The sequence below is a fragment of the Scyliorhinus torazame genome, chromosome 8, assembly GCF_047496885.1.
Source record: "Scyliorhinus torazame isolate Kashiwa2021f chromosome 8, sScyTor2.1, whole genome shotgun sequence".
In the NCBI taxonomy this organism is placed as follows: Eukaryota; Metazoa; Chordata; class Chondrichthyes; order Carcharhiniformes; family Scyliorhinidae; genus Scyliorhinus; species Scyliorhinus torazame.
Window position 1 is genome coordinate 250,197,073 of NC_092714.1, and position 12,144 is coordinate 250,209,216.

General features: G+C 52.8%; 1 protein-coding gene across 1 annotated transcript in view; it reads left to right on the forward strand.

The window, feature by feature from the left end:
* lama5 (laminin, alpha 5) overlaps window positions 1-12,144 on the forward strand; it is a 377,969-nt gene that overhangs the window by 202,502 nt on the left and 163,323 nt on the right. The window contains exons 26-27 of the mRNA XM_072515083.1: window positions 5,676-5,829; window positions 10,322-10,485. Coding sequence (XP_072371184.1) covers window positions 5,676-5,829; window positions 10,322-10,485 — 318 coding nt within the window. The remainder of the gene's footprint in view (window positions 1-5,675; window positions 5,830-10,321; window positions 10,486-12,144) is intronic.

The window sequence follows — 12,144 nt, forward strand, 5'->3', positions numbered from 1 at the left end:
TTTTAACAGTCTGACTTTACTCCCTTATTTTCCGGTTCATTGAAAATCTGTGGAATCATAGAATCCCTCCTGTGCAGAAGGAGACCATTCGGCCCATTGAGCCTGCACTGACCCTCTGAAAGAGCACTCCACCCTATCCCAATAACCCCTTAACCTAACCTACACATCCCTGGACGCTAAGGGACAATTGATCATGGCCAATCCAACTAACCTGCACATCTTCGGACTGTGGGAAGAAACCGGAGTACCCAGAGGAAACCCACGCAGACACAGGAAGAAACGTGCAAACTCCACACAGATGGTCACCAGATGCCGGAATTTGAACCCGGGTCCCTGGTGCTGTGAGGCAGCAGTGCTAACCACTGTGCCACCGTGCCGCGCCGGTGGATTGGTGTAAAAGCTTAGAACTCATTGTTGCTGACAAGAAACATAGAAAGTAGGGGCAGGAAGAGGCTATTTGGCTCTTCGAGCCTGCTCCGCCATTCATTATGATCATGGCTGATCAGCCACCTCACTAGCCTAATTCTGCTCCCCAGCAACACCACCCCACCACCCCAATATCCTTTGATCCCCTTCACCCCAAGTGCTATATCTAACTGCTTCTTGAAAACATACAATGTTTTGGCCTCAACTACTTCCTGTGGTAACGAATTCCACAGGCCGACCACTCTCTGGGTGAAGTCACTTATCCTCATCTCTGTCCTAAATTGCCTACCCCGTATCCTCAGACTGTGACACCTGGGGCGGGATTCTCTGAACCTCCGTGCCGGAATCGCGCACGGCGCGGGGGCGGAGAATAGCCGTTCACGCCGGAAATCCGGCGCTTCTGCGATTCTCCGCGGACCCGCCAGTCGCGCGCGGTCGACGCGGCGCCGGTCAGGGGCCGTCGGAACAGGCCCCCGCGGCGATTCTCTGCGTTCGACCGGCTGAACTCCCGCCGGCGTGGTTTACATCTGGTACCACATGGCGGGAGCTCGGACCCGCGGCCACGGTGGCGGTCCTGGTGGGTGGCGGGGGGAATCTGACTCCGGGGGTGGGGTGCTTCAGCGGTGGCCAGGCCCGCGATCGGGGGCCACCGACCGGCGGGCCATCGCGATCTGTGGGGGACCTACCTTAATCTGCGTGGGCCCGCTGTGTGACTCCGCCATGTTGGCGGCGCCCGCCCCGAATGGGCCGCCAGGCGCATGCGCGGACCTGCTTGCGACCGCCGTGTGCATGCACGGCTGTGCGGTCTGAACAACAGGGCCCCGTCGGCAGCCAAATCTGCGGGACGCACGCCGAGGCTCTGCTACCCCCCTGGAAAACGGAGAATCACCCCAGACCCTTCGAGGAAAAAGTCCGGAGTGATTTCCGCCCGTTTTCCAGCGGGCATGGGAGACTTAGTTCCCAAAATGGAGAATCCCGCCCCTGGTTTTAGACACATCCACCATCGGGATTATCCTTCCTGCATCTTCCCTGTCTAGTTCTGTTCTAATTTCATAGGTTTCTATGAGATTCCCCCTTCCATCTTCGGAACTCCAGCGAATACAATTCTAACCGCCTCAAAGTCTCTTCATACATCCATCCTGCCACCCCAGGAATCAGTCTGGTAAACCTCGCTGCACTCCCTCTAGAGCAAGAACATACTTCCTCAGATAAGGAGACCAAAACTGCACACAATATTCCAGTTATGACCTCAGCAAGGCCCTGTATAATTGCAGCAAGACACCCCTGTTCCTGTACTCGAATCCTCTCACTGTGAAGGCCAACATAACATTTGCTTTCTTTACCGCCTGCTGTACCTGCATGCTTACCTTCAGCGACTGGTGTACAAGGACTCCCAGGTTTCGTTGCCCTCTCCTAATTTATGGCCATTCAGATAATCGTCTGCCTTCCTGGTTTTGCTACCAAGGTGGATAACCTCACATTTATCCAAATAATACTGCATCTGCCACTCATTTGCTCACTCACATTGTCCAAATCACACAGAAGGATCTTTGCAACCCCTCACAGCTCACCGTCTCACCCAACTTTGTGTCATCTCGAAATTTGAAGATATTACATTTTGTTCCCTCATCTAAATCATTAATATATATTGTGAATAGCTGGGGTTCCAACGCCGGTCCCTGAGGTACCCCACTAATCACTGCTTGTGATTTGGAAAAGGACCCGTTAATTCCTACTCTTTGTTCCCTGTCTGCCAACCACTTTTCTACCCATCTCAATACGCTAGCTCTAATGCCAGATGGCCGCTTGATCCCTTTTTTTTTAACCTATGTCGTTTGTACCAATGTGTTCACCCTCCTCCTCCAGAATGTCCTGTTACTGCTCCCAATGCCAGAGGAACTGCAGAATGCCTGCCAACCTTATGCACTGCTCTCAACCACGCCACAAAAGGAAAATCCAATTCCTTGCTCTTCAGAGTAAAGAGCAAAGAGCAAAGAAAAGTACAGCACAGGAACAGACCCTTCGGCCCTCCAAGCCCGTGCCGACCATGCTGCCCGTCTAAACTAAAATCTTCTACACTTCCGGGGTCCGCATCCCTCTATTCCTATCCTATTCATGTATTTGTCAAGGTGCCCCTTAAACGTCACTATCGTCCCTGCTTCCACCACCTCCTCCGGCAGCGGGTTCCAGGCACCCACTACCCTCTGTGTAAAATACTTGCATCGTACATATCCTCTAAACCTTGCCCCTCGCACCTTAAACCTATGCCCCCTAGTAATTGACCCCTCTACCCTGGGAAAAAGTCTCTGACTATCCACTCTGTCTATGCCCCTCATAATTTTGTAGACCTCTATCAGGTCGCCCCAAACCTGCTTCGTTCCAGCGAAAACAAACCAAGTTTATTCAACCTCTCCTCATAGCTAATGCCCTCCGTACCAGGCAACATCCTGGTAAATCTCTTCTGCACCCTCTCTAAAGCCTCCACATCCTTCTGGTAGTGTGGCGACCAGAATTGAACACTATACTCCAAGTGTGGCCGAACTAAGGTTCTATACAGCTGCAACATGACGCCAATTTTTATACTCAATGCCCCGGTCAATGAAGGCAAGCATGCCGTATGCCTCCTTGACTACCTTCTCCTCCTGTGTTGCCCCTTTCAGTGACGTGTGAACCTGTACACCTAGATCTCTCTGAAAGTCAATACTCTTGAGGGTTCCATCATTCACTGTATATTCCCTCCCTGTATTACAACTTTCAGAATGCATTAATTCACATTTGTCCGGATTAAACTCCATCTGCCATCTCGCCGCCCAAGTCTCCAAACGATCTAAATCCTGCTGTATCCTCTGACAGTCCTCATCGCTATCCGCAATTCCACCAACCTTTGTGTCGTCCGCTAACTTACTAATCAGACCAGTTACATTTTCCTCCAAATCATTTATATATACTATGAACAGCAAAGATCCCAGCACTGATCCCTGTGGAACACCACTAGTCACAGCCCTCAATTCAGAAAAGCACCCTTCCACTGCTACTCACTGCCTTCTATGACCTAGACAGTTCTGTATCCATCTTGCCAGCTCACCTCTGATCCTGTGTGACTTCACCTTTTGTACCAGTCTGCCATGAGGGACCTTGTCAAAGGCCTGACTGAAGTCCACATAGACAACATCCACTGCCCTACCTGCATCAATCATCTTTGAGTCACATTACCGACGTTACACAGCATGTTTGTCTTTTTCATTCATTCACGGGATGTGGGCATCAATGGCAAGGCTGACGTGACCCATTCTTGCTGGGTGTGATGGCAATCTACTTGCAGACCCTCTTGTTGGTGTGAAAGCCATTGCCAAGGCGGGTGTAGCATTGCCAACCCGAATTGCCCTCAAGAAGGTGATGAGCTGCCACCTTGCTTTCAAGTGAATGGCTTGCTAGGCAATTTCAATGGGTAATTCAGAATCAACCTCATTGCTATGGGTCTGGAGTCACAGGTAGGTCAGACTAAGAATGGCAAATTTCCCTTCCTTAGCAGAATGTGTCTTTACAACTGGTAGTTTCATACTCTCTGTTGCCAAGACTCATTTTTTTATTCCAGATTAATTCTTAGAATTTAAATGCACGTTTCTGTGGTGGGATTTAAATTCAGGGGCAGGATTCTCCGACCACCCCCCCCCCCCCCCCCCCGCCGGGTCGGAGAATCGCCGGGGGCGGCGTGAATCCCGCCCTCGCTGGCTGCCGAATTCTCCGGCGCAAATTGCCGGGGGCGGGAATCGCGCCTGTCGACGGCCACTAGCAGCTGCCCCCCCGGCGATTCTCCGGCCCGCGATGGGCCGAAGTCCCGTACGTTCTATGCCGGTCCCGCCGGCGTAGATTGGAGGTGGTCCCTTACTGGCGGGACCTGGCAGCGCAGGCGGGTTCTGGTGTTCTTGGTGGGTCGCGGAGGCATCTGGCCCCGGGAGGTGCCCCCACGGTGGCCTGTCCCGCGGTCGGGGCCCACCAATCCGAGGGCGGGCCTGTGCCGTGGGGGCACTCTATTCCTACGTGCCAGCCGTGTAAACCTCCGCAATGGCCGGCGCGAAGGTTTCCTCTGCGCATGCGCGGGGATGACATTAGCAGACCCTGACGCTCCCGCGCATGTGCGGACCCGCGCCATCCGGCGGAGTCCCTTCGGCCCCGGCTGGCGCGGCGCCAAAGGCCTTCCATGCAGGCCGGCAGGGCGCAAACCACTCCGGCGCCATCCTAGCCCCTGAAGGTGCGTGCGCTGATCATGTGTCCTATCTCAACCAACCGCCTGTATCTTTCTTTATCTTTCTATACCCCGTCTGTTCATGAGCCTATCCAGATAAGTCTTAAAGGTCAATAACAAATCTGCCTCAACCACCTCACTTGGCCGTGCATTCCAGGCCAGCACCACCCTTTGTGTAAAAAAACTTGCCCCGCACATCTCCACTGAATCTTTTCCCCCTCACCTTGAATTTGTGCCCCCTTGTAATTGTCATTTCCGCCCTGGGAAAAAGCCTCCAACTGTTCACCCTATCTCTACCCCTAATAATTTCATAAACTTCTATCAGGTCGCCCCTCAGCCTCCGTCCCTCTAGGGCCAACAATCCCAGTTTATTCAATCTCTCCTCACAGCTATTACTCTCCATACCAGGCAACAATTCACTATCACTGACGACAAGATCACTGGACTATAATTACCCGGATTATCCTTGCAACCCTTCTTAAATAACTGTACAACATTGGCTATCCTCCAATCCTCTGGGATCTCACCTGTGACCAACAAGGACACAAAAGTTTCTGTTAGAGGCCCAGCAATTTCATCTCTTGTCCCCCTCAGAAATCTGGGATAGATACCACCTGGCCCTTGGGATTTGTCTACCTTAATGCTTTTTAACTCCCTTGTAATAACCCTGGCGTTTATTCAATATATTGGCACAAAACGGAAAGACTTTTTTGTCAGGGAAAGCAAAACACTGCAGACCCTGGAAATCTGAAATAAAACCAGAAATTGCTGGATAAACTCAGCAGGTCTGGCAGCATCTATCGAGAGAGAAACAGAATTGACAAGTTGAATCTAAATGATCCTTCTGTAGAACTGTTCTGTAGAAAGATCATTTATATTCGAACCGCCAACTCTGTTTCTCTGCATTTTCTGTTTTTTATACCAAATATAATGTTTGCTTGGGTTGCAAAAGATGACTGAATCGTGGTTATTAGTTGATGCAGTGTGTCTATTTTCCCCTCAGCTGTTTGCTGTACAAGCACCTATCGCTGGACAGCTTCCCCTCAATCCAGGCTACAGAAGGCATGTGTGCTTATGAAAACTACCTCCACAGCCAATGTAACATGGTGCAGCCTACTCCAAGACATCCATCAATGATTGTGCTCAATGAGGAACAGGTTTGTAAAACACTGAAATGGTGGAACTGGGTGCTAGTGAACAAGCACTGATGCATATATTCAAAATTATTCTCCATTATTTTAACGGAGAAACTAGGGGAGAGAGGAATTGGAAACAACCAGGAGAGCATTCATCTGCTAATATCACAGTATTATTTCAATAACTCATTGCCCTGCTTGTTTCTCCATATTGCCCTATTTAACTTTTGTGTTACCAACAGGCTAAGACTTTTTGCACAGCAACATTGGAGATGCGATTTGCTGTGTTTGTTTGTCACCTTAGCTGTCAGATTATGTTGAGTGAGTTTTTCAAGTGGCAGAACAGGAGCGAAATTCTCCGGAAACGGCGCGATGTCCGCCGACTGGCGCCCAAAACGGCGCAAATCAGTCGGGCATCGCGCCGCCCCAAAGGTGCGGAACGCTCCGCATCTTTGGGGGCCGAGCCCCAACCTTAAGGGGCTAGGTCGGCGGCGGACGAATTTCCGCCCTGCCAGCTGGCGGAAAAGGCCTTTGGTGCCCCGCCAGCTGGCGCGGAAATGACATTTCCGGGCGGCGCATGCGCGGGAGCGTTAGCGGCCGCTGACGGCATTCCCGCGCATGCGCAGTGGAGGGAGTCTCTTCCGCCTCCGCCATGGTGGAGACCGTGGCGGAGGCGGAAGGGAAAGAGTGCCCCCACGGCACAGGCCCGCCCGCGGATCGGTGGGCCCCGATTGCGGGCCAGGCCACCGTGGGGGCACCCCCCGGGGCCTGATCGCCCCGCGCCCCCCCCAGGACCACGGAGCCCGTCCGCCCGCGCCGCCTTGTCCTGCCGGTAAGGTAGGTGGTTTAATCTACGCCGGCGGGACAGGCATTTTAGCGGCGGGTCTTCAGCCCATACGGGCCAGAGAATCGCGCGGGGGGGCCCACCAACCGGCGCGATGCGATTCCCGCCCCCGCCGAATCTCCGGTGCTGGAGACTTCGGCAACCGGCGGGGGCGGGATTCAAGCCAGCCCCCGGCCATTCTCCGAACCGGCGGAGGGTTGGAGAATTCCGCTCCAGAGGTGGTGGTTCCTCTCTCCCACGTTTAGCTTTTGCCTCCCTGACTAATACACTGAACAGTTTCCATTCTCTCCTTCGATGGATTGTATCAGCAAGCGATACAATCCAGCACATCATCCAGCTGTGGTTTTATTGGCTGGCCTCCTGATCCAATATCATCATTTCCAGACCGCAATACTCGCCAGTAACGAGTATTTTGTTTGCACAGCTGGTGTTCAGCAGCAGGGAAATGTGGAGTAAATAATTGTTCGTTAAAATCCTACAATTACACAAATTGATTCTTCTTGGGTTAGCTAACTCCAAATAATTTGCTTGTAATTGAAAGGAAGATTTACATTTATATAATGCCTTTCATGATCTCAGGATGAGCCAAAGCCAATGAAGAATTTTCTTTCCTAGTATCATAGAATTTGCAGTGCAGAAGGAGGCTATTCGGTCCATCGAGTCTGCACTGGCCCTTACAATGAGTACTCAAGCCCACGTATCTACCCTATCCCGGTAACCCAGTAACCCCCACTTAACCTTTTTGAACACAAAGGGCAATTTATCATGGCCAATCCACCTAACCCGCACATCTTTGGACTGTGGGAGGAAACCAGAGCACCCGGGGGAAACCCACGCAGACACGGGGAGAACTCCGCGCAGACAGTGACCCAGCCGGGAATCGAACCTGGGACCCGGGAGCTGTGAAGCAACTATGCTAACCACTATGCTACCGTGCTGCCCTTTGAAGTGTAGCCATAGTCATTATGGCATGGAGGAGCCCATTCAGTTGATCTAGTCCATGCTAGCTCTCTGTAGAGCAAGCCTATCAGATCCATTCCCCCACTCTACACCTGGCTTCTTCATCCTAACCATGTAACTAAAATTTTTGATCCCTGGAACCATTCTGGTAAACCTCCACTGCACCTACTCAAGGATCCTAAGGCGTGGTGTTGCATTGTAGACAACTAATAAAATAAGTAATGTCGCCATAGTCCCAGATGAGCATAGGTTGCTTTCCCCTTTGAGGGGGAGAGTTGACTGGTGGTGATATAACCTGAAGATCACCACACCTCAGGTGAAGGGCAAGGTTGAGAAGGCGGGGCCTTCATGAATAACCTCAGCCGGTATGGGAATTGAACCCGGGCTGTTGACTCTGCGTCGCGAAACAGGGGCGTCATTCTCCGCCGGCGGGAGTCTCCGTTTTGCCGGCGCCCGGGGGTTTCCCGACGGCGTGGGGCTGCCCCACAATGGGAAACCCCATTGACCGGCCGGTGTTACGGAGACTCCCGCCGGCCGGTCGGGGCAGAAATGTGGCAGGGCGGGTAGGAGAATTTCGCCCCAATTGTCCAGCCAACTGAATTAAATCGGCCCCACTCCCTCAAACAGCAATTGGTAATCTCTTCTACTTTGGCAAGAGCACCAGTTAAAGGCCTTTTACCTTCTTCAAAATAATTCCATGGGATCCTTTCACCTACCTGAGAGAGTAGATGGGGCTTTCTCACCTCTTACCCAAAAGACATCCCCAGACTGAAATTCATCTAACTTCAGGTATCTTACTTGTATAATTGTGACTTTTGTATATGTATTTCTTTACACAGCCCTGCCAAACAACTGTGCGAAGCAATGATCCCCATGCTCAGAGAATCATGCAGTAGAGCCAGAGGCCACTCGGTCTATCATATTTGTGCTAGCTCTCTGATAGAACTATCCAATTGTTTTTCCTCCCCTCTTCATTTCCCATAATCCCTTTCAAATATTTATCCAATTACTCTGGGAAGTTATTATTGAATCTGCTCCCACCACCGTTTCAGACCATGACCGCTGGGGCATTTCATTTTTAAAATAGAAAAAAAAATGTCTTATTTTCCCCTGGATCTTTTCCCAGTTGTCTTCAATGTGTGATCCCTGGGGCGTCATTCTCCGACCCCCCCACCGGGTCGGAGAATGGCCGTTGGCCGCCGTGAATCCCGCCCCCGCCCCCGCCGAAGTCTCCGCTCCCGGAGATTGGGCGGGGGCGGGAATCGGGCCGCGCCGGTTGGCGGGACCCCCCGCTGGATTCTCCGGCCCGGATGGGCTGAAGTCCCGCCCAGGAATTGCCTGTCCCGCCGACGTAAATCAAACCTGGTATTTACCGGCGGGACCAGGCGGCGTGGGCGGGGTCCTGGGGGGGGGCGCGGGGCGATCTGGCCCCGGGGGGGTGCCCCCACGGTGGCCTGGTCCGCGATCGGGGCCCACCGATCCGCGGGCGGGCCTGTGCCGTGGGGGCACTCTTTCCCTTCCGCCTCCGCTACGGCCTCCACCATGGCGGAGGCGGAAGAGACTCTCCCCACTGCGCATGCGCGGGAAACTGACAGCTGACGCTCCCGCGCATGCGCCGCATTTCCACGCCAGCTGGCGGGGAAACAAACGCCATTTCCGCCAGCTGGCGGGGCGGAAATCCCTCCAGCGTCGGCCTAGCCCCTCAATGTTGGGGCTAGGCCGCCAAAGATGCGGAGCCTTCCGCACCTTTGGGCCGGCGCGATGCCTGTCTGATTGGCGCCGGCTTTGGCGCCAGTCGGCGGACATCCCGCCGTTGGGGGAGAATTTCGCCCCTGGTTCGGCACCTTCTTGCCAAGGGAAACATTTCCCCACTCCCCACCCTCTGGGCGCGATTCTCCGCTCCCGCGCCAGTTGGGAGAATCGCCTGGCGCGCCATTTTTCCACGTAACGCCGGTCCGACGCTCTTCCGCAATTCACCCAAGCGGCGAGAATGGCCCCGTCGTGTTCTGCGCGGCGCAGGCCGGAGAATCGCCCGAGACACCCAAAATGGCGATTCTCCGCTATCCCCGCTATTCTCCGGCCCGGATGGACCGAGCGGCCTGCCCAATACGACGGGTTCCCACCGGCACCGTCCACACCTGGTCGCTGACGGTGGGAACAGCGTGGGAACGCTGGGGGGATGGCCTGTGGGGGGGGGGGAGATGGCCTGTGGGGGGGGGGGTTCCTCCGGGGGGGGGGCCTCAAATGGGGTCTGGCGCGCTCGGCGGGCCGGCCTCTCTGAAGGAGGACCTCCTTTCCTCCGCGCCCCGCAAGATCCATCCGACATCTTCTTGCGGAGCGGCCTCGGGGAGGACGGCAGACACGCATGCTTGGGTGACGCCAGTTACATGGCGCCGGCCGCGTCATTTACGCGGCGCTGCTTTTACGCGGTGCCAATGCCCGGCGCGCGCTGACGATGCTGCTTTCGTGACACGCCCCCCCCGAGTTTCTCGCGGCCCCGATCCTAGCCCATTTTCGGGCCCTGAATCGGTCGAGATCGGGGCAGTTTCGCGCCGTTCACGACGGCTTGGGCACTTAGTCGCAGGAGCGGAGAATCGCGCCCTCTATCTTTCCACTTTTCCTTTGTTGGATTACAGTTAATTTCCTTCAATGAATCTGAAAGTTAATTTGCAGCAAACATCATCAATTCTAAATTCCTAATTTTTCAAGGTTAACGTACAGCTGGGGATAAGGATTCCACATTCGGGCTCCTTTGTGGTGCTGATTGAATACATGACTGAGGCGGATCCAGGCCAAGGCATCAGCGTTCTTGTGAATGCATTGGGAGGCCAAGACCAACCAGGCACCATCAGGCTGAATCATTGCAAATACAGGTAAGGTGGTTGGAATGCCTGTGATCTCACAAAAACAGTCCAGAATCTGTTTCAGCCTTCTGTGGAACAGACCGTATAGAAAGTTAGCTTTTTGGGAATGACAAACATGCTGCAGTTGTGCTTGCCTGATTTTCAAGACCTTCAAAACTCCGCTGTAATTGTCATCGAATAAATACGGGGCACGATTTAACGGGACAAAAACAGAGTCCTGTTTTGGGCACGTTTAGCGGGGTGCTTCTTGGCGCCTGCAGCGCCATCAAACATGGTGCTATTTAATGGCACTTTGCCGGGTTTGTTTTGACCTCGGTGAAGAATGCCTTGCCGAGGCCGCGCTAACCTCATTTCCTGCAGAGACGAGCTCAGCTCCCTCCTCCCAGCCACCCCACCAACTGCACCAGCCTACCTCTTAGGAGGTCCTTGAGCCACCGCCTTCATCCTGACTCTTAAGGGCAAGGCACATCTGGGCCTGATACCTGGCACCCGAACACCGTGGCACTGTCAGCCTGGCAGTACCAAGGTTCCCGGGTGCCAGCAGGAGTGTCAGGGTACCACCTTGCCCGACCACCCGGGGGTACCCTGTGGCCTGGGAGAACCCCCTCCAGGTGCCGTTATGCCTGTTCCACGTTTGTGGAACCCAGTGATAAACGGAGCCCTGGCGAGGTCTCCCAGGCGAGGCCACTAGTTCCCAGGCTCCATGAGAACATGGCACAGACATATTTAAATGAGCCTAATGACTCACTTAAATATGTTAATCTGGGCTAGATCCAGCTCACGTTGTATCGCGAGATCTTTGTAAACCTCGTAAGGCTTTTCGAGCATCATGAATCTCGCGAGCGACCTCATCGCGTCACCAGGTCGGGCACGACAAGGCCATTGAATCGCGCCCACTGACATTTCAGGCTTAAAAACAAAAATAATTTAATGAGGTATAAGCTGCCAAAGAGTTTGAGAAAAAACAACAAAGAATCTGTAAACACACCATTGATTCTCTATAAAGCAGGATGCTAGAAACTGTCTACGTACAACATTACTTCATCCCCCAGCTCCCATCGATTTCCGATGAGTTGCAGCTCTCTAATGGCTCAGGTGGATCTCAATAGTCATGCTGTACTAAGTTTACTTGAAAGGATTAACTGTGCAGAGGGAGAACAAAAATCAAAATTTGAAATTTGAGCGACGCAAGAAGATTTGGACATTCATGTTCTAGATCTTGTGGTGAAAGACCTGCCCTCAGGTCAGTCCTCATATCTGTTGCGGGTTCAATCTTAATCTGTTGCCAGAAAGATGATCATTTCAATCCTTGCTATTTAAAATGTCTGTACAATAAAGGTGGTCAGTGCTGAACCCCTGTTGGACTGAATGTAGTGATCTTTAGAGATCATCTCATTATCTCGCACACTATTAAACCTGCATCTTTTAATTGCTGGATGGATAGACACGACTTAATGCTATAATTAGCGAAAGCAATTCGCTGCAAACTGCCCTCTGGACAAAGTTCTCAAAAACTGGGCTTTCTCCTTGAGAGGTCTGGGCCATACCCTGATGTTATTGATCCTAAGGTTCACTGTAGTTTACAATCGAAGATTAAAGTGCATTCCTTTTCAGACATTTAACCAGCGATTCTGATTGTTGGACAGTCTTCAATGAGGGAGTTTTGGT